We start from the raw sequence: 20,411 nt of genomic DNA on the forward strand, positions 1-20,411 counted from the left end.
GTGTGTGTGTGTGTGTGTGTCTGTGTATCACGTGACCTAACTCACACATGCAAGAGCGTGTCCGTGAGCATATATATAGATATAGAGATTTAACACGGGTATGGGGCTGGGAACAAAGACGCCCTCTAGGCTCAGCTTGCGTGTTATAACATTCCTAATAACGGCGGGAAAGCAGTTAGCAGAGCCATCTGCAGCTACGTCCGTTCACGCGCCAGCGCAGACACAGTATTGTGCGGCTGGCGAAGCGCGTTGGTCATCCTTTGGAGAGGTGGAAATTGAAGTCGTCGTAGTAGGGGCTGAGGAACCGCATCACAAGCAATTCAAGAGAGAGAGAGAGATACCAATACATGTATCTATAGCTCTACCGCTGCAGCAGCAAGTGAGTGAAAACGCGTGCACGAAAACTCCCGTGCATGTGTGTGTGTGTGTGTGTGTGTGCGCGCGCGTTTATACACGTATACACCGATCTACCTATACCTTTCTCGTGCTCCCGCGTATGTGCCATACATTGTCCCCCTCTTTTTCACCGCCGCGGGGCCGACGAACCCGAAAAAAAAGACAGGTAAACTCGAATGAGAAAAGAGCGGTACGAGCATGTCCCGGAAGAGTGGGATACTTGATTATATATATATATAAAACCCGTGTGGGAAAGTCGTCGACCAGCAGATAAGAGGAGTTCGTGGCTGTGATAACGACGTCTGAATGATACGCGACTGCGTGTGCCTCGGTATGATGGATGGATTATCGCAGCATTAGTGTAGGTAGTTCCTGGAAATTTTTTTGACAAGAATTTCGCTGTTTGCACGAGAAAGCGCATGCGCGTATCATTTAGTATTTATATACATTTTGACGTATCGAGTCAGTGCTGCGGTGTATTACGCTTTCCGCGCGTCGATTGGATTATATATAGGTATAGGTGGGCTTGGGAATAATGCGAAAGTAATGGGCCATTTGGCTGGGTTTTTATCATGGGTGTACTTGTATACAGCACCTTTATGTCTACCACTGCGCTGAGCGAGATCTAATTGCATTCGAGCTCGACGAGATAGCGATTGATCGATAGGCGTATGGATAAATTATATGTACACATTTTTTTGCGGTAACCGTGTCAAGTACGATAATTCACATTAATAATCGAGCATTTCCAACAGCTCCAGTTTTGCCTCGAAAAGAATGCTCGCATTCGCCTGGCAACCAATTAATTGAAATTAACTTGAAAACCAAAAAAAAGTCCGTAAGCATCTGTGCGAGTGCACACGTCCGCAGGTACAGCGGTACCGTTAGAATGTAGCCGACTCACCGTAAAACGAGCCTCTGGCGCGCGTTCTCTCACTCGCACACAACAGCAGTCTCTCTACAGTCTACCTATATAGGTGTATAGAGAGTCGCGTAAGTAGCGCCAGCTATAGCGCGAGGAGAGAAAAGTGCAGGCGAGCGGTGCTGCCGCAGAAGAGCCACGCTCGCCTCGCTGGCCACATCATAAACGCTCGCGGTGTTGGTTCTTCGCTGGTGTAATTTCTCTCCAGTTCCGACGTTCATACGTAAAAATCATCATTGCTCGTTTTCAACAGTTATCATCGTTAATTTTCGAAGAAACAATGGAAAATACTCTGTGATCGTTATACGCCGCTGTGAATGTGTGCACGCGCGGAGAAAGTCCTGGGAATCGTGCGCGCGTGTTTAACTCCTGGCCGCAGGTAAGAGAGCACTTTTAAGGTTATGTCTCGCGGAGTACGCTACCCTCCGGCGCATCATCCTCTACTCCCGCGGCGACTAAAATCCGGCGCGCTTTTGACAACTCTCCGGCGCGGTGGGGTGTACGCGCTGTACGAGAGCAGAGAGAAGCAGCCGCGTGGAGGTATCACGGACCAGAGTGGTAGAAGGAGAGAGAGAGAGAGAGAGAGAGAGAGAAAGAAGGAAGGAGCTGTACCTCGCTCCCTTGGTGGGGTTGGAAATAGCGTGGTGGTGGCTTCTCTCTCTCTCTCTCTCTCTAGCTATCGCGCGGGCCCTCTCTTTTCTCTCTCGCCGCCGCCGCCGCGTGTGTTTTGCGAGGTGGGGGTGTAAACAACAGCCCCCCGACGGTACGCGCGCTTCTCTCGCACTGCACAGTGCACACACACTCGATCCGCGGCCCTACTCGAGATCGGAGTGTATATAGGTACGAGACGTTTTCATCCGCAGCCGAAGCTGCGTGCGATGCAGTTTTGGAAACTCCAGTGTTATGCAATCGAAAAGTTCGGGCTTCTTTATGATAGGGACGAAAGTATATTGGTTTATCGCCGCTCGTCGATTCTCTCGCTGCCTGCTCTCTGAGGCTATAAATGGCCGTTCGCAATACTCTTCTTGGAATATCGGCCGCGAGCTTCGCCGCACGACCCTTTTACGCTGAACTGTTTGTTGCCTTCGTTCTCGGTACTCCGGTGTTTACACTCGCGTCTATTGTTACTGACGATGGAAATAATAGGAAACGTAGGTTCGACGTGAAATCGTGTTCGGTGAATGTAACGCGCGTGTGTGCTTGGATTTTCGAGCCGTGAAAGCGTGAAAGGGGCGACGTGTACAGCAACGTTTTTCATGATGGCCGTCGCATACACACGCAGAGAGCTGACGTGTACACTTTTTCGAGTTTCTCCGAAAGACAGCACTTTACCCGCGTTTGCTCGTCTCGCTGATAACAAAGTCCGGCTCTGTTACGCACAGTCAAGATCGCGTATGCGTTGCATGTCTCTTTTTACTCTGTATACATATGCACACGAGTGAAACATTAAAGAATATACAGCCAACGCCCAGCGGACTGTTAACGCGCTTGGCCGGCGTCGACGCTTTTGTATTGTGTGTGTGTGTGTGCGTTCGGCTTCCCTCTCCCGTGCAGCGATGGTTGCGGGAACGCCGATGGGGGGGAATACTACGGCAGGCTGTTTTATTGTTGTCTATTCTACCGGCGAAACCCTTTCTGCGTTTCGGCTCATTATGTGCGCGTCTGAGAGGAAGTTTCTTCTTTCCCGCTTTTTTTTGTCGTTTGCTATCGAGGTGTATAAAGTAAAATTATGATTTTTTTTTAAGATTTCACGCCGCGTAAGCTACTTATTTTGAGGATTTTAGAAAGTCATAGTCGAGAAATGAACCTAATTGCTGCTCGACGGTATAAATAAAATATGATTTTTCACGGGACAGCTGCGCCGGGTTTTACCCGCAACGGAGCGAACAAGATAAAATGCCGCAGATTATGTCAAACGACTTTTATCATCGCTTATACATCCAATCGAGCGATTCTAAAAAGGAAACGTTTTCTAGCTGTCGCTCTAGAATTCTCTCGGTTTTCGTGCACTGCTTCAATTTCACTCGACATCGGATCGGAGAAATCCTCGCTCACTCTGGTGACCTTATCTCGGGGATTTCTATTTCAAGACTGACGCACGTATATTCGAAGTTCCAAAAGAAAAAGTCGCCAAATTCAGCGCTCGCGCGATTAGTCAGCTGTGACGGGGACTAGCTTTAGTCATCGTTATCCCTATTTCGGATAAATATTTGCCCGGCGTGTATTTCATTTATATTTCATCTCTGAAAAGAAAAATATACGTGAAACTGCACTGCTGGTGTGGGTTGCAGCCCTGACCCAGAATAAACTGTAAATATATGTATTCTTGGCGTTTCGCTGTACATTAGAGCTCGATGAAAAACAACGAAGGCTTCGACAGCTTCGAGGCGAATATATTCGGCTCTCGACAGTCGAGACTGATTTCTCGCAATCTAATCAGAACTGCTTATTACGCATTATTTGACTCCTTGTTTCGATTCGCCTTTATCTCTTCGATGACTCGGCTCGTCATCGAAAAATTTTTACTCTACCGTCGCTAACGATCGTAACGGTTACATAAATCGCTGTAGAATATTTTTAAAACGGCTTATAATTATAACGTTCTAAATAAGGCAGACACGCGATACAACCCAACGGAATAATCAATCGCCGCTGCATCGCATCGAAAATAACCCGTCGTGTATTATACGCGGCGCTTTTTCTCCATGAAACGCGCGTCGGACGTAGCGTATAATAAATCGAGACCTGCAGTTCTTTTTTCCACGAGGCAAATCGATAAAATAATAATTTTACGTAATACGCGCCCTTCTTCACCGTCGCTATGTATATACGTGCATAATACGGCAAAGCTGTCGCGTTCATATCCGCATGAAATTGCGTACATCTGGCGCGCGCCACATGCACGTGTGCGTCCCGTTCGCGTATAGATTTTGCGAAATTTCTAGCCTTCCGTTCATTTTTCGATATACAGTTCCAACTGTTACAGTTTGGTGATTTTAGTCAAGAAGCCATTCTTCATTTTCCTTCTTCTGTACCACGTGCCTATACGCGCAAGTGTAACTTCATTTAAATTAAAAAGTAAAAATTAACTGCTTCTCGATGTTTCCCGTTTAAGCTCTCGGAATATACACTTTTGCTCAATTGCGCTCGTCACACGCCGTACGATCGCAATTGAGCCCCGTTGATACCCGTTCAATTAAGCAACTTCGAATCGAAGAAGAAAGATCTTAGCTCATCTATACGATGATTCCGGGGAGTGAACTTTTTTTTTTTCGTTTCCGTTCTATCGCGCAATCGTTAGCCTCGATCCAAGGCCGGAAGAGAAACCGTCTTGTACCTGAACACCGAAAACTGCACGACGACGTCGCTACGGTCAACGGACCCTTTCTCTCGCTATATACACTCGTACGTGTGATAATACCGTTGAGAATCTTGGCACTTGGTCTTCGTGCGGCAGGACGACTGGTTTTAATATGACGAATGCGCGCGTATAGTAACGGTGAGGGGATTTGCAAGCGTGGATTCAATGGAGATTGATGTGCGTTTTTTTTTCTTGGCTTGATGGAATGGAATGTTCGAGCCTTTGATGGAAATTTAATATTGACGTATCGGCTGGATATTATATTTCTAGAGCTCCAATAATGGAAATTTTCTATTTTTTTTCGCGTGAATCATTCTCCGACTTGGTATTTTTTTATCGATCTCGTGTTTCTCTACCGAAGCAGTCGTTAACTATTTAACGTCTATTTGATGACTGTTCCTTTGTTGCATATATAGTTATCCGATTAACTGAAAAAAAAAAAATGAATCAAAGCTAGTGATCGAGTAACAGCTGATGATCCCATAAAAGTCAGCTGCTCGCCCTGCATATCGCCCGAAAATTCCCGCCAACACATCCCCGCGCTATTTCGGAGCAACAGTATCATCATCAACGATCCACAAGCTTAGTTCGTGTCATCGGAGCAACTCCACAGTCTAGACCCCGCCGCCATATTGCCGCAAAGACTACACTCTACAGTCTACACACACAGTCGTTCGCGTTGTTCGTTCGTTCGTTCGGTCTGAGCATGCGCAGACCGTCCAACAACTCTCCTCTCTCTCTCTCTCTCTCTCTCGGCAACGAGAACACTTGCGAGTGCCGCCACGGCGGAGCAGAGAGCTCCGTTTTCTACGCTGCAGAGTTGCGGACGTCGAGGTCTTAACATTGCCGCATTATTTTAATACAGCGAACGACTTATCAGCTGCAGCAGGTGTACACACACAGAGGATACGTCTGTCTTTCTCGATGGTAACGTAAGCAAACACACTTCTCCGCACGCACACATACACACACACACACACACGCAGTTACAGTGGATTTTCGAGAGAAAATCTCGCGGCTGCTTTCTCCGAAGCGTCGCTGCTGGCCTAGTTTGTAGGCGGCCATAGCAGCGACCCGCAGACACACGGGCTGTGCAGCCGAGGCGTTAGCTTGGACTACTGCCTCCCGGAGCAGCAGTAGGTAGTCCGTACACGTATACACACGCTCCTTCCTTCCTCTCTCGCTCTATGTGTCTGTTGCTTCTCTCTCTCCCTTGTCCGTAGTGAGGAAGCAGAAGGAGAGCCTCCCTCTTGGGGGATCACACCGCTACCGCTGCTGCAGTGGTGGCGGGGCTCCCTTCTTTTTCTAGATCTCTCCCTGCCGCCGACACGCTGCTCCCTACCCCGTCCCCCTCCCGCTTCTCTCTCTCTCTCTCTCTCTCTCTCTCTCTCTCTCTCTCTCTGTCTGCTCGTGATCCGCTGTGCCTGCTCGCCTCCACTCTCTGATGCACGCGCTCTGCTGTACATGCTCTGCTCCGATGCACGAGAGCTGCTGTCCCGGCTGATAGTGCTCTACTTTGATGTTTTGGGCAAATGCTATACGTGGCATTACATCGTTTCGAGGAGTGTCGAATGCTCGCCTGTATGTTGTGTAACGAGTGTGGAGTGATGTGGCAAGAGTGTGTGTATGACGAGAGTGCGCGCGTGACCGTCACAAAAACCGTCGCGTCGACTCGTCCCGAACTGTCACTGCTCTGCGATTACTTCGTGTGGCTTTCGTAAAGTTTAGAAGCTGAAGTTCGAACGACTGCGGGAGATTAGTTTACTCGGCATCGATTAGAGGGACGATTCATAGGGGCACACGCGATAGCTCGAGTTCGTTGCATTCGCGTCGCGGCTACTTGTCGTGATACGTAGCCGTTCAACCGAAGAGGGATGATTATATATATATATGTATAGACAGCGCATATATACTTTAAGTATGATAATACGCAATTGATTTGTTTTTGTAGAGAGAAAACAACCCCGGAATTACGTATCAGCGTCAGGGAGGCCTCCAATAAATAAAATTTCAGTTAAAAAATAATATCCATCATTCGCTGCTTTCCAAGCAGATGTTGTGTAATGTAAAAATCTGAAAAGTTGAAATAAAGATATGTATCCACGTTAAAAACAAAGCTGAGTAGACATTCACGCTAAAACAAACTCTCCTCTCAAACCCCTCACATCTAAAAGAAACTAAAAAAAAAAAATGAAAGGAAAAAGAGAACTTCATCTCCGAGCCGCGAAGTCACCCTCGAGCCAGCTCTCTCTCTCTCTCCCCCGGGGCGGTTGGTTGACGGGTATACGCGTAAAAGCAAGTAACAGGAAAAGTCTCAGGGGGGCGAAACCCCGCGCTCGCGCTCCTCGGTTGCACCGCGTCGCATAGCGGCTCGACTGCCGGCTTCTAGGCCAGAGCAAGCCAGCCGATGGCAGCTCTCCCCTGCCTTGGACCCGCGAAAAGAAGGGGGCAGAGGCGACGACCAAAGAGAGAGGGAGACGCAGTGTGTGAGAGAGAGAGAGAGATCGAGGGTGGTACTATACTCTACTCTCTGCTTCACACGAGAGAAGCCAGACGTTGCCGTTGCTTGTGGGGGGTGATGACATACACGTGCTACTACTGGTTATAGGGGAGGGGGAGGCTGAACTTGGCAGGGCAAAGTCAGCAGGGAGTGGAGAGAGAGAGAGAGAGAGAGGACTTTTTTTTAGAGCTTTCGCAGGTGGGTGGGGGACCCCGAGGAGTGAGGGACTGTGCAGTCGACTGCTGCAGCTTTGTGGTGGGCTAGAGACTGTGGTGGTGGGTGGGTGTCAGGAGAGAGAGGAGTGTGCTCGCCGCTGCCGCTATGCGCTGTCAGCTGTGGGCATGAATGAGTTTAATTTGTTTGTGTCTGTGTGTGTGTCGGTTTATTTTGTTTACGCAGGATTCGCTGTCTTTTAGCACTAGACTATTAATTTCAGCATTAACGAGCCAAGCTGCTCTCGCGTGTAAACTCGGTTATCGGAATTCCACGTGTAACTTTGCTCAAAGGGCGCATAGCCCCGCAGGATTAATCGCTTTCATTAGTCGAGGTTATTCCGTAATCGGATATGGGCGAGAGCATCGCGCTCGCTTGCGGCATTGATCGATTATAAAACTGCATATCGCGAGTTGCTCGAAGTAGAAAAAAAAAAAAAAAGATTGAAAAAAATTCTTTTGATGTACTTGCGTTTCGTATCATATGTAGCCAGAGTGCTTTTATATTCCATACTCGGTTTTCACTCATTCATACGTTTCCCGTCCGGCTGCTATATTGCCGTCACTTTGACGATAATATTAAAGCTCTCTCGTTTTACTCGCGCTTTCCGCATACACCGGGCTTGACTTTTTTTCTCATTCATCGTAAACGTCGAAGTACGAAGATTGAAAGCAACGAGGACGAATAAAATATCGATATCGAAAGCTCGAAACCTACTGTATACACAGAATTCTCAAAGCTTCTGTACGTACGGCTGCGAGAGCACGTTGTAGAACGCAGCAGCAGCATGACACGCGGACTGGTCTCGCGTCTCGGAAAACTATACGCGACTCCCACCCGCAGCAGTGCTCCTTATCTCCTTGACCCCACTTCATCGTCTTCTCTCTCTCTCTCTCTTCTCCTTCCTCTCGTCATCCCGACTCCTTTCCGTTCTCTCTCTCTCTCTCTCTCTACCTATACATGTATACAAGCTCCATAGGCACCTCTCTCTCCCCGCGGCTTTTTCTCCCCACAGTAGTCGAGATAGAGAGAGAGAGAGAGAGAGAGAAAGGTCCCCTCCACGGTAATCCCTTGCACCCACCCCCACCAATGCTGCACCCCCCAGTAGTTCTCTCGCTCTCTGCCACCTACGTGTGTCGTCCACCGCCTCTCTCTCTCTCTCTCTCTCTCTCTCTCTCTCTCTCTCTCTCTCTCTCTCTCTCGTCTCGTAGGGATATCGCGGTATGTATATGTAGAGTGAGAGCCAAGTGGAGTGGGGCGGACGTGCCCCCTGTCAGTGGCGAACTGTTAGAGAGCTGAGCGTACTTATCCCTTCCTTTGTGCGATGTCATTGTCGCTGTTCTCTGATATGACGATGCCCACGTGCGCGAGGCGAAAGCTCGCCGTGGTTTCGGCTTGCTAATACTTACATGCTCGATTCATTCGGTGCTTCGAAATTTCAAATCGAGGCGATGTACCGACAAAGCTCTGTCTCCGACCTGCAGCTGCAACAATCGTTTACCCAACTCTCTCTCTCTCCATCTATTTTTATCTCGTCGGCGACTCCCTCTCCCCATCCCGCGGTGTATCCCCCCACGTGCATCGGAGCAGACTAAAGAGAGAGAGAGAGAGAGACCGGATTCCCCCGGCTCACCCGCGAAAGCTTCCGATGGGGGGAGTAGGGGGTGAAGTGGGGGATTCCCTCGCTGTGCCATACCTACTCTCTCGCGATCGCGAACTTTGCTGCTGCTCTCTGCACCCCACCTCGTTCTTCGCTTCCGCTGCTGCTGCTCTTTCCCTCTCTTCGCCGCGACTCGGTGCGTGCGTGTACTATATAGTGTGTAGTAGTCACGTGCGAGGCCAACGACTGCAGACACAGCGGTTTGCCGTCCCTTTCGTTATCTTCCTCGGGAGGCAGCCACAACTTACTCCGAATGTGCTTCGTCCCTCGACAAATCTGACCTTTCTCTCGATCGACCTTACTCCACCCGACACCGTCTCGCAACAGCAGTCTTACGGTCAAAGCTCCGAACACACTCCAGCTGACTGGCGCGCGGTCGCCGCGCCGTATGGGCGAAAGCCCGCTCGACCGAGTCAACCCCACAGCTATATATAGATACCCCCGCCCAATTGACTTTCTCTCTCTCTCTCTCTCTCTCTCTCTCTTCACCCCCGCCCCTCAATGGGGGATTCCCTCTCTCGCACCCGGACACCCTCTCTCTTCTTCGTTCGTCCGCCGGATATATATATGTGTGTGTGTGTTTGTGTGTGTCGAGCTACTTATTCTCCCTTCCCGCGCGCACCGCGGAACCCCACCCCCCGTCGACGACGACGTGCCCTTCTCTCTCGCGCGAGAGAAGACCCCCACCCGAGACGCGCGCGTTGGTCACACCGGAAAAGTTTGGGGGAAGGATAGAGAGAGAGAGAGAGAGAGAGAGAGAGACAGAGAGAACGAGCACTTGTTGAACAGCTGATGCCGCGTTCGTACACGGGGGAAGGTGTTGTCGCGTGTGCAATGCACTCACGGGGTCAAGGTCAAGCGAGAGGAGACGGAGAGGGATTGACTCGAGTTCGTTGCGCAATGGGCTCGCGTAAGGGCAGCCGACGACGCCGGGACGTTGGACTTTTGTTTACGATTTTGCCTTTAATATCACAACAAGCGAGGATACATGTATCTAACGCTTCTCACATGCGTATAAGTACACAGAGAGACGGCGAGAAAAGTAGGCACATCGCGAAACGGAAAGGGAAGGGAACAACGTCGCGTGGGAGGAAACGTGGAGAGGAGGACGAGGCGCGAAAAACCGGTGGTGGAGGAAACCGGACGATCCAAAAGAGGTGGAACCTCTGCTCTCTCTCTCTCTCTCTCTCTCTCTCTCTCTCTCTCTCTCTATCTTGCTCCGTTCGCGCTTTCGGGAGAGGGCACATCGAGCAAGGAGGGTACTCGCGGCTACCGACTGATACCGAACATGCCGTCGCTGATATTAATGGATGACGCTCTTTTCGAGAGTCAAGCGTGCGTGTACAACTCGTGCCCCGAAATATAATGAAAATCTAACAAGAATGCCTTTTTCTCGATTCCAGGCCCACTGACTGAAAGGATTCACCAGTTAAACTAGCAGCAGCAGCAGCAGTACGCCAAAATGAACTTCACCCCGTTCCCGGGCTTCACCACGGGCTCGTTGCCCACGGGGACGGTTCACCAGTTCGCCACAGCAAAATTCGCCCAGAACTTGACGACGGGAGGACAAGTGGTCGGCGTCCTATCAGGCGGCGAAGGTGGTGTACACTACCTTCGACCAGTCGATCCCAATGGTTTCACCGTTGCTCAGAGCGCCGGTAATCAGCAGCAGCAGATCATTACTCTGCCCATCACTGTGCCCGGTAAAGATGGCACACAACAACAGCAGACGGTTCAGATTCAGGTGGTCAACCCCAACGTCTCGCAAAGCGGCAGCAGCAACGAGCAGCCCAAGTATCACCTGGCTCCGATATCGCTGAGCCAGTTCCCTCAAGGGGCTGCCACTGTGCTCACTGTTGCTTACAGCCAGCCGGGCACCGAGGGTGTGCAGATCCAGGTTCAGCCGCAGAACACCGTTGCTACCACGCAGACGTGAGTATGCGCGCGAAAATACTGCGATGAAAGGTGTAAACGTTCTGTTAAAAACGTATACTTATAAAAAAAATCAGGTCCGAGCAGACGACGCAGAGCACGTCGACGGCAACGTCCACGGCTCAGCAGACGATTCAGCAAACGGTGCAGCTGCCGGGTGCGCCGGAGGGTCTGACTGTTGTGGCGCAAATCCCGCACGACTTGATTCTGCGGGAGAGCATCGAGGAAGCCAAGGAGACCGAGGTGAAGACAGAGGCAGGCACGACGCCAGTTGCATTGATCAAGCGAGGAGGCGTCAAGAACCAGGGTAACCAGAGCGGCGAAGAATTCATCGCCCAGATGCAGGGCACATGGCCCAGTATAGCCTCCGGTGGTTCGGTCGCCGAGTACTTGTCGAGGTAAACACTCTCTACTGAAATCTTTTTCATCTCCTTTTCAATCAGAGCTGTCGTAAAAAATTTGATATTAACGTTTTCGCGACAATTTTTTGCAGGCTGCCGGCAAGCACTTTGCCACTGTCCTTGCAGCACTTCCTCAAGTTCTCGGCGGAGACGATAAAACGCGAGGCGATGATCGAATCCAGTCCTCTCGGCGCGGACGGTCTGGAAGCTGGTACTGCGGCAGGTGAAGGCCAGACCGTGCAAATCACCGTCGCCGGTGGAGAGACTGAGATCATACCCGATGTTGTCGAGGAAGCGGGTGCCGAGCCTGGCGTCAAGCCCAAGCGCAAGAAGAAGTACAAGAAAAAGCCACCCAAGCCGAAGAAGCCCAAACCAGGCCAGGTGAGTCATACGGACGAGTTGAGATAAGAGAGAAGGTGTTTTGACGCTGAGATTGCATGCGCTCTTACGCTTAGTCTGGGGCCGTTCCACGTGGAATCATCTTTCGAGTTGGTGGTTATTGCGTTTTTTTTTTTAAGGATGGGAACTTGTAGGTTGGTTTATTGGAGTTGTATGCTTAGGAACTTTTACTTTCAATCGTTTGTGATTTGTAGAACAAGCCTTTCTTGCCTTCAGTACTATTAACAATTAATTAACAGTTCATTGACAGAATTTTTATTGATTTTTTTTAACGATGATTTTACATTGAACAGCCCCCTAAACGCATTTCTCATTCGAGCTCATATGAGAGACACAAATTTTTCAATCCGTCTTTTCTCTTTTTGTTTGTTTTGACACATTGACACACTCTTGCGATGGTACAGATGAGCTACGTCGATTTACCCGAAAACTCCAAAAGTAGACGTTTTAAGGTACAGCTGTGTTTTTTTAAGAAATACTTCTTTATAACGCTTGAATGAACGTTCCTTTTGAATTATGTTTCGTTCTCTCTTTTACATCTTTATTTCGTCACAAAGTTATCTTAGATGGTATGATTTTTGTTTATTGGTAAGCGATACACTGAGACTATGTAAACTTTTACTTTTTGGAGTTCTTTCTCTTTTTTTGATATAAAAATAATCTTTTTTCAAACTTTGTCAGTACATTGATAATATATAGGGTTTTTTTTATGAAAGAAAATGATTCATAGTCCAGTGGTTTAAATTATTACCGATCAGACAAATAAATTATGAATTTATTACATTAACATATGGCATTAGATCATTTCTTTTTTAATTTTACTTTTGATTTATCACACTTTTAAATAATTGTCACGCCTTTTGATTTTCAGTTTTAAAAAATAACTGACTTGACACGCTGATAGTATTTTATTATACCTGCTTATAAAGAGTAAATCGAGCAATGAATTACTTTACAAAGCTACATTTTGATAATGGTACCCTACAAATAATTTTTATATTATTATTTCTTTACTGCATTATAGTAACTATACCATAGTGCTGTATATATATTTTATTACTTTAGTGTCATGCATACTTAACTCACCAAATTTTTAATTCCGTTTACCTCACCCTTTTTATTCTCGAGTCTCGAAAAGTATGTAAGTGAAGCTTATGTAGATACCTTTGTTTGTGTAACGTTTCTGTGCAATGTCCATCAAACAGTATCGATGAAGGACGCAAAATGGCCAATTATCTAATTATTGCTCTTGCAGGTGAGCATCGTCACGGCACTGGATGGTACGACACTGTTTTGCTGTCCTCAATGTAATATGGCTTATCCCGAGAAGGAGCTGCTTGAGCAGCATTTGATCGGCCACAAGATCGAAAGGCGGTTTATTTGCGACATCTGTGGAGCTGGACTGAAGCGAAAAGAGCATCTTGAGAGGCACAAGCTTGGACACAACCCGGACAGGCCTTTTATATGCTCTGTTTGCATGAAGGTACATATTTTCTTGCAGTTCCTAGCAATTATCTATTTGCCTGAAAAATAAATCACTAAATCAACAATTTTTTTTAACAGGGATTTAAGCGGAAAGAACATTTGAATCTGCACTTCGTGATCCACAGTGGTCAGAAGACAGAAGTATGCACAGAGTGCGGTAAAGCTTTTTATCGCAAGGACCACTTGCGAAAGCACGCGAGAAGTCATCTGGCAAAGCGCGCCAAGGAGAGCGATCCTCTTGGAAATACGGACAATGCTCAGGCTCAGCAGCAAGCTCAACAGCAGGCTCAACAACAAGCCCAGCAGCAGGCTGAGCAACAGCAGCAAGAGCTTCAGCAAGCTCAGGGCGTGCCCGAGGGCGTTCAGCAGATTCAAATTCAAGTGAGTACATTGATTCGATAATCGCTATGTTCATTTTTGCTTCTTATCCTATTATTGCATACTGCATGTTACTAGCGCCGTTCACATCTGATGAACGAATTCTCAATTATATTTTATCTGCACTCTTTCCGCAAAACCATTTTCGCAACATTACTAACATTCCGCTTGTACGCCATGATACGCTCACTAATCAAGCGCGTCATGCATTTTTTGAAACCTCATCAGGTGGGCCAAGGAGCACAGGCACAGATCCACCAGATACAGGTTAGCGAGCAATCGACTGTCGTCTTGCCTACAGCGGCCGAAACTGGTGCCATGACGATGCTTCATCATCAACAACAGCAGCAACAGCAGCAGCAACAACAGCAGCAGCAACAGCAGCAACAACAACAACAGCAACAACAACAGCAGCAGCAACAGCAACAACATTAGCGATGCTCGTGATCGAAGCGCCGGCGACGAGGGTGAAGTAAGTGCGACCCAAGGACATAGTTGCGACGAGATATAGCTTGGCTGCTAGGTCCGTGCGAGAGAATCTCGAATGTAATATAGAATTGATCATTGCGCGTGTGGGGATGGATAACAGCTAGTTGCGTGCGACTGGAAGTAAATGGTGAGACCGAATAATCGTCTGACGTGAATGTAGATTGGTTATATGAAGGGACCCGTGGTTCTTGTTGTATGCTTATTTGTTAAAGATTTTTCTTATGTACGCAATATAGAACGAGAATTTTGTTTCTGTATAAAATGTATAAGTTTAATTGTGTATATATCGCAATAGGTGGTTGTAGCATGTCTAATGAAGTATATACGATCATATGCAAGATTATGATTACAGAATATAAATATATATATATTACAGTATCCATGTTGTATTAGTTAAGATGCGCAGTAGTTTTCTATAAATTACTAAACGCTGTTTTTTGAGATTCGAAGTAAGATGTAAGAGATATTGTAAAACCGATTTCTAAGGTAACTGTACGTCTGCTATTATCGACGTAATCTTGTGCAAATTAAGGCAGAAACGATGTAAAAATTTATACAGAAACAAAATTCAAAATCATTATTTTTTTTTGACCCGATTTATTGTGCTAAAGAAAAAGATATATAAATAATATAAGACGACATCAACAAAAATTGTTGTATCTTGTAAAGTATTGACCAAAATGAAATTCTGGTGTAGCTATTTTTTGTATACGAATAAAACGAAGGAATAGTTTTATATTAAAATAAAAATGGGTCGATCGAACCATTTATGAAAAATCTTGGAGTTAAAACAAGCAACTCATATCACACAGCAAATGAAGACGTTAATACGTAATATTTACGCCACATTATTAACATAAAACTGTAACTAAAATCTTAGCAAAACAGAAACGTTTTGTACGATCTGTTGCAACTTAATAGTTTTAGCAGTATGTTAATTATTTTATATATTGTATTTTTATATTATTATTACTATTATTATATTGTATTTAATCTGCAATCAAATTAAATAAATTGAATTTTTCATAATGAATTATTATGATACAAAATTTTGCTATTTTTCAAGAGTTTAGTTAATATATGTTTAAATTAATGTTTGATCAAGTAGATTAATAAATACTTAAAATCTTTCATATTTATTTATTTATTAAACCGAATAACGTTTTACTTTTTAAATACTAATTAATGTTTTAGATAAAAAGCTACAGTTTTCTGTTTATATACTTGATAATAAATTACCTTTAAAGAGAAACTTCTAGAGCACGCAACTAGCATTAGATACATTTGCATTGATTTGACGGTCTTGAATTAAGTTAACTCGCTTAACGAACTGCACCTTTTGTCTATCGAAAAACTAACATTCTGGCTGACAAGTGTTTTACTATTCAAGTTTTCTTTTTTAAATATTACAGTAGTCTCATTCAAACTAGAATGAAAACAATTCAGTAGTTGAGTTAACTTTGTGCCAAGACGCGGTTTGAATTAAGCATTGTATGCGTCAATACCAGCATTAAAAAATTAACGCACTCAAAGCTATTTGTTTTGTCCGTTATTGCAACGTTTGTAATTACAATGCATCAAGCAAAAAATTGAAGACTATAATTAGAAAAAGGGCAAAACACACAAAAACAAAATAGTACGCGTTGTAGCGTACGCGAGAGCGTCAAAGTAGAATTATTATAGATATAGGAGAACACACAGACGAGGAGGCGCCGCGTTCTCTCTTTATGATTTCTTTGTATTTTCGCGAGCCTCATACGCAGATGTAAGATGAATCTTCAAAGTGAATTAAAGAGAGAAAAAGGTATATTATATATAAAACAGATTATAAAGTAAATAGCGTATACACAAATGACGAATATATATATATATATATATATATATATTTTAGGGCGCGTGTGCCGAATTAAACCTCGGCATCGCATCGCCCTGCGGAACGGGTTCAACTATAATGTATGATTATTATATACGTTGTATAGTTTATCTTCGACGATATCGAGACTTTTGCAAGGCGAAAATTCAAATTCTTGTCTTTTAACAGATGACATAAACCATGTCTATCTCGGTCAATCTGAAATAACGATATAAAGAGGACGGCAAGAGTCAATACGTTTATTATTTTACGGTATCGTGCGTACTCGGACTATCCATTTTTGACATTAATGGACGGAGACCGTCGCGATGAAAGGTAATGATGAACAGCGATTGAGAAAATGGGACGGTGATTATTTGGTGTATAGCGAATGAATAATTATAGCTATTAATAATATTCGATAGTTTCCTTACTTTGCGAGTATCAATTATTTAACTATATTCACGCTGCGTGTTAATGTAAATTCATCGGCAAAGAATTTCTTTTAATTGTGTGTACATACGTTTATCTCACAATCGGTATTTATTTTTCACTGCGTTTTTTCATGATTTTTTACTCCGTATAAAGAGATTCTTTTCGACACTTTGAAAATTGCCTAGAAATTCAAGCGCTGTAAGTAAAACTGTCGTCGAAATTTCATGCAGTGCTCATGATCAAAGCACAAATTAATCTGCGTGAATATTACAAGTAAACACTTGATTGAAAAAAGTTTTGTTTAGTTAAACACTGATTTTACAATTTTAGTAAATCTTTCTTGTTCGTTTTCCGATGAAAATGCGAAATGCCGTATTTTTGCAGGACGACTGTATAAGAGACAAACTTTACAAGCACCTTCTCTCGCTGCAACAAAATGAAATGCATTTACCTTGCCAAAATCGAATGGAGCATTTCTGTTGTTTTATCCGTTAATTTCCGACGTAGAAAAATGCGTTTAAACATAACTTGTGTAAAGCGAAGATAACGGAGCAACTAGTGTTTTGCGTTTTTGTCGGAAAAAAGAAAACTATATTTTTCGCATCTGCGAGACATTAAATTATAATAACTATTTAAGGAAATGGGTATTGAACTACAGCTATTATTTTATTAAAGATTATTTTTACTATCGATTATTAATATTATTGTATTGGATTAGCCATTATTCTAGAAAAAGTAATGAATAGCGCTTAAGACATTTTCATTGTTACTTACATAAATACTGGACAAAAAGGATAAAAATAAAGCGTACATTTAATATAAAAACCAGTGGTATTTTTACCTAACATTCTATATCTTCACGTGCAGTTTAAGTGCAGAAACAAAGGCATTGAACAAAATCGCTTGATGTGTAATTTTTATAAGGAATAATCATTTAATAAAATTTGAATTTTTTAAAATAATATATATTTTTATCTTAAAAATATAATATATGTATAAAAATGATAAAATATAGATATAAAAATCATTGGTATAAAAATTCATTAAACATAATTAGATGTTCTGTCTTGAACGTGACTTACATTCATCCATAATCTGACACAATGTAAACAACAAAGTAAGTATACATTTTTCAATATTTCTACTATATGAACCGTTCATCTCTCGCCCTGTTCGACCACATGCTTAATGATAGGATTAAAAACGTAGTCCCTGTAAAGGATCATCCGATCCTGCACGACTTTTTTCAATTCCCTCTTACTTAAATAACTTAGGATTTTTTCTACCACCAGATCGCAATTACCCACCGGCAGCTGCTTCTTGAGAACCTCCGTCGCGACAATCAGAGTTTTTATCTCCGTCACGGCCTCGTGGAACCTCTTCCAAATTACGTCCCCGAAAATCTTCATCTCTATCGAATTCATGCAGCTCTTGAAAGCCGACACCAGCTCGGCGTTCCTGACGTAACTCAACAGCCGACGGTGACTACAGGCCAGTATGTCCAGGAAGCTAACTTTGTCGTAGAACACCATGTCTTGCATACGATTCAGCTCCTCGGCGCACTTAACGAAGTAGCTGTGGGCCACTTGATCCTCCTGAGTCAGAGCTCGAAGAGTCTCGGCGTCCAGGTCTTTCAGCTTTTCGCGAGAGCTTTTAGCGGCCTCGTAGAGATGTCTGAGCACTTTCAACAGAGCGTATCGGAGAACAAGCTCAGTGAGTATCCGCTTGTTGAGCCTCAGAGCGAGTTGGTAGGCCGTCTCGCCGGTGGTGATTTTCGCGAAAGGGTCAGCTCCGTACCAAAGCAACAGGTCGACGAGACCTTCGACTCCTTTGGATTTGTGGGTCAGCAGGTAGAGCAGAGGCGTCTCACCGTCCTTCGAGACGGCGTTGACATCGGCACCGGATTCGCAGAGCAGCCGAATGTTGTCCAGATGCTTCTTCTTCACCGCGATGTCCAGGACGGTGTGGCCGGGCTGGGACTTGCGTCGCATTTCCTTGGCGCAATCGGCGCCGAAGAAGTCGAGCAGAAGCTCGAGGACATCGGAGTCAAGATTGTGCGCGGCATAGTGTAGTCCAGCCTGGCCGTGGTTGTCCGTTAATCGGGGGTCTGCGCCGTGGTTGAGAAACAGTTGAACCTGTCGGACGTCGCCTACGCTGAGGATGTGCATAAAGGCGTTGAAAGAGTGGCCGTTTTTATTGGGCTCTGTGAACTGATTGGGATCAGCTCCACAAGTCAGCAAGAGCTCCAGGATGTTGTGGTAAACGCGAGCCTCTCGACGGTGAGCGGGTCCAGTGTGGTAGAGAACGGCTATAGTCGAGTTCAGAGGATATTCGCCGTCGATGCTCGAGAGCTTTGGATCGGCACCGCGCTCGAGCAGCAGTTGCATCACCTCGATGTTGCCCCTTTTGGAAGCCACGAGAAGAGGCGTCCTCATTCGAGACAACTAGAACGAAAATTGCAAATATTACATAGACGTTGCTGCACGTTGCATCCTCTTGAAAAATGACGATCACAAGACACACACCTCCTTTTGACTGTTCACATCCATACCAGCATCGAGAAGGAGCCTGACACTTTCCGTGTCTCCCCTCGTATACTTGGCGCACAGATGAAGCGCGGTGTAACCGCTGGTATCGGTTACCGTAACATCAGCCCCGGCTTCGAGCAGTATCTTAATAATTTCGGACTTCCACGTGCGACGATGAGACTTGGCCGCGTAGACGAGGGGCGTCAGTCCACTGACAAATCCCACGTCGTTGACGTCTACCCCGCAGGACAGGAAGTAGCGAGTCAGCTCGACGTTACCCGCCGTGACCGAGTAGTACAAGAAACTGTCGCCGTTCTCGTCTCGATACTCCAGTACCATCGTGCGCGAATAGAGGGGTTCGATCCTCTTCAGCAGGCTCCAGTTGTCGAAGAAGATCGTATCGAAAAGCAGCTGCAATAGCATTTTCAAACAGTTATAGTCGACCGCGATTAAGACATGTGTACGCGGTAAAGGTAAACAAATCACCTTCTGACAGAGGGAGCTATTATGACTGTAGCACCTCAGAAGCCTCGCGCTCTCCAAGTCCTCCTTCTCCAAGCAATAGTCAACGGCTCGTCGCTTGTCTTTGTCTCGAATCAGAGGATTGGCTCCGGCCTTGAGTAACACGGCAAACACCCTCGATATCTCGCTTATGTTTTCGGCGTGTTTGGCCGCTCGAATCAACGGCGTCTCGAAATCTTGGTTCCTGGCGTCGACGGGACAGCTCATCTCGAGTAGGTGAATCACCAGCTGGACGTTGCCCAGAGCCGCAGCTTCGTGGAGCGCGGTGTTGCCTCGACGGTTGTACTCGAGCAATTCGCGAATGGTTCTCGCTTCCCCGATCATTTCGGCGTAGAGCTCGGGGTGTGCTGCGTGCAGTCGCTGGAAGTGTAGAAGGTCATTTATCAGTTTTGATCAGCTTTCTTCTTTAAAATTCAGGGACTCACCTCGACGATGGTTGATTTTTGTTCAAACATGGGGACACCGACAACGCGACACTTAAAATCATGAATTCTATTTCACTGTACAGTCTGACAAGGCTGTTCACAACGCTAACAGTAAGCTCACAGGCTCACAAATTTTGTCAAAGTATAAAAAGGCTAAGCACGCATCACTTTTCACTTGTCGGTGCAGTCACTTCAGCGATCGAGAATCAAATGAGATCCGCAGGACCGCGGCTGTTCTGATATGCTGCTCGCGTGACCTTCGAATGCGCGCATGCGCAGAAAAGCCAAGGCCACTTCAGCAGAGAGCGCCTAATAGGTATACAGCGAAGCTTTTGTCCTTGTGCTTTTCTGTGATCGGTAAGTATAATAACAGACGAATATGGACTCTCATAGTTAAACAAATTATGGAATTCTTCTGGCCTTCTTTTGCGGTGCGACCAATTCGAATTTTTAATATTCTCGATCGTTTGTAGCTTGTGAAGAAATTAAACGAAATTTCATTGAATTTTTAAG

At 45.6% G+C, this 20,411-nt stretch overlaps 2 protein-coding genes across 11 annotated transcripts; one reads left to right on the forward strand and one right to left on the reverse strand.

The window, feature by feature from the left end:
* The first annotated feature begins 205 nt into the window (after positions 1-205).
* Positions 206-17,248, forward strand: LOC100118297 (transcription factor Sp2). 10 transcript variants are annotated; one of them, XM_008212091.4, is made up of 8 exons: positions 206-379; positions 10,456-10,984; positions 11,062-11,382; positions 11,478-11,766; positions 12,189-12,236; positions 13,040-13,267; positions 13,348-13,650; positions 13,846-17,248. In XM_008212091.4, exons 2-8 carry the CDS (start codon positions 10,515-10,517, stop codon positions 14,080-14,082), a joined length of 1,896 nt encoding a protein of 631 aa, XP_008210313.1. In that variant the 5' UTR covers positions 206-379; positions 10,456-10,514; the 3' UTR covers positions 14,083-17,248. The 10 variants fall into 10 exon arrangements, with proteins under 10 accessions (XP_008210313.1, XP_031782804.1, XP_031782806.1 ...); XM_031926944.2 differs by lacking the exon at positions 206-379 and adding an exon at positions 1,414-1,697; XM_031926945.2 differs by lacking the exon at positions 206-379 and adding an exon at positions 1,429-1,697 and having other exon boundaries at positions 13,876-17,248.
* LOC100679415 (putative ankyrin repeat protein RF_0381) lies at positions 16,547-20,128 on the reverse strand. The gene is made up of 4 exons (XM_003427281.5): positions 19,899-20,128; positions 19,438-19,833; positions 18,949-19,362; positions 16,547-18,867 (listed from the first exon to the last, which is right to left on the reverse strand). Exons 1-4 carry the CDS (start codon positions 19,926-19,928, stop codon positions 17,581-17,583), a joined length of 2,127 nt encoding a protein of 708 aa, XP_003427329.1. The 5' UTR covers positions 19,929-20,128; the 3' UTR covers positions 16,547-17,580.
* Between the last annotated feature and the right edge of the window lie 283 nt (positions 20,129-20,411).

This window comes from Nasonia vitripennis, chromosome 3, assembly GCF_009193385.2.
Source record: "Nasonia vitripennis strain AsymCx chromosome 3, Nvit_psr_1.1, whole genome shotgun sequence".
Taxonomy (NCBI): Eukaryota; Metazoa; Arthropoda; class Insecta; order Hymenoptera; family Pteromalidae; genus Nasonia; species Nasonia vitripennis.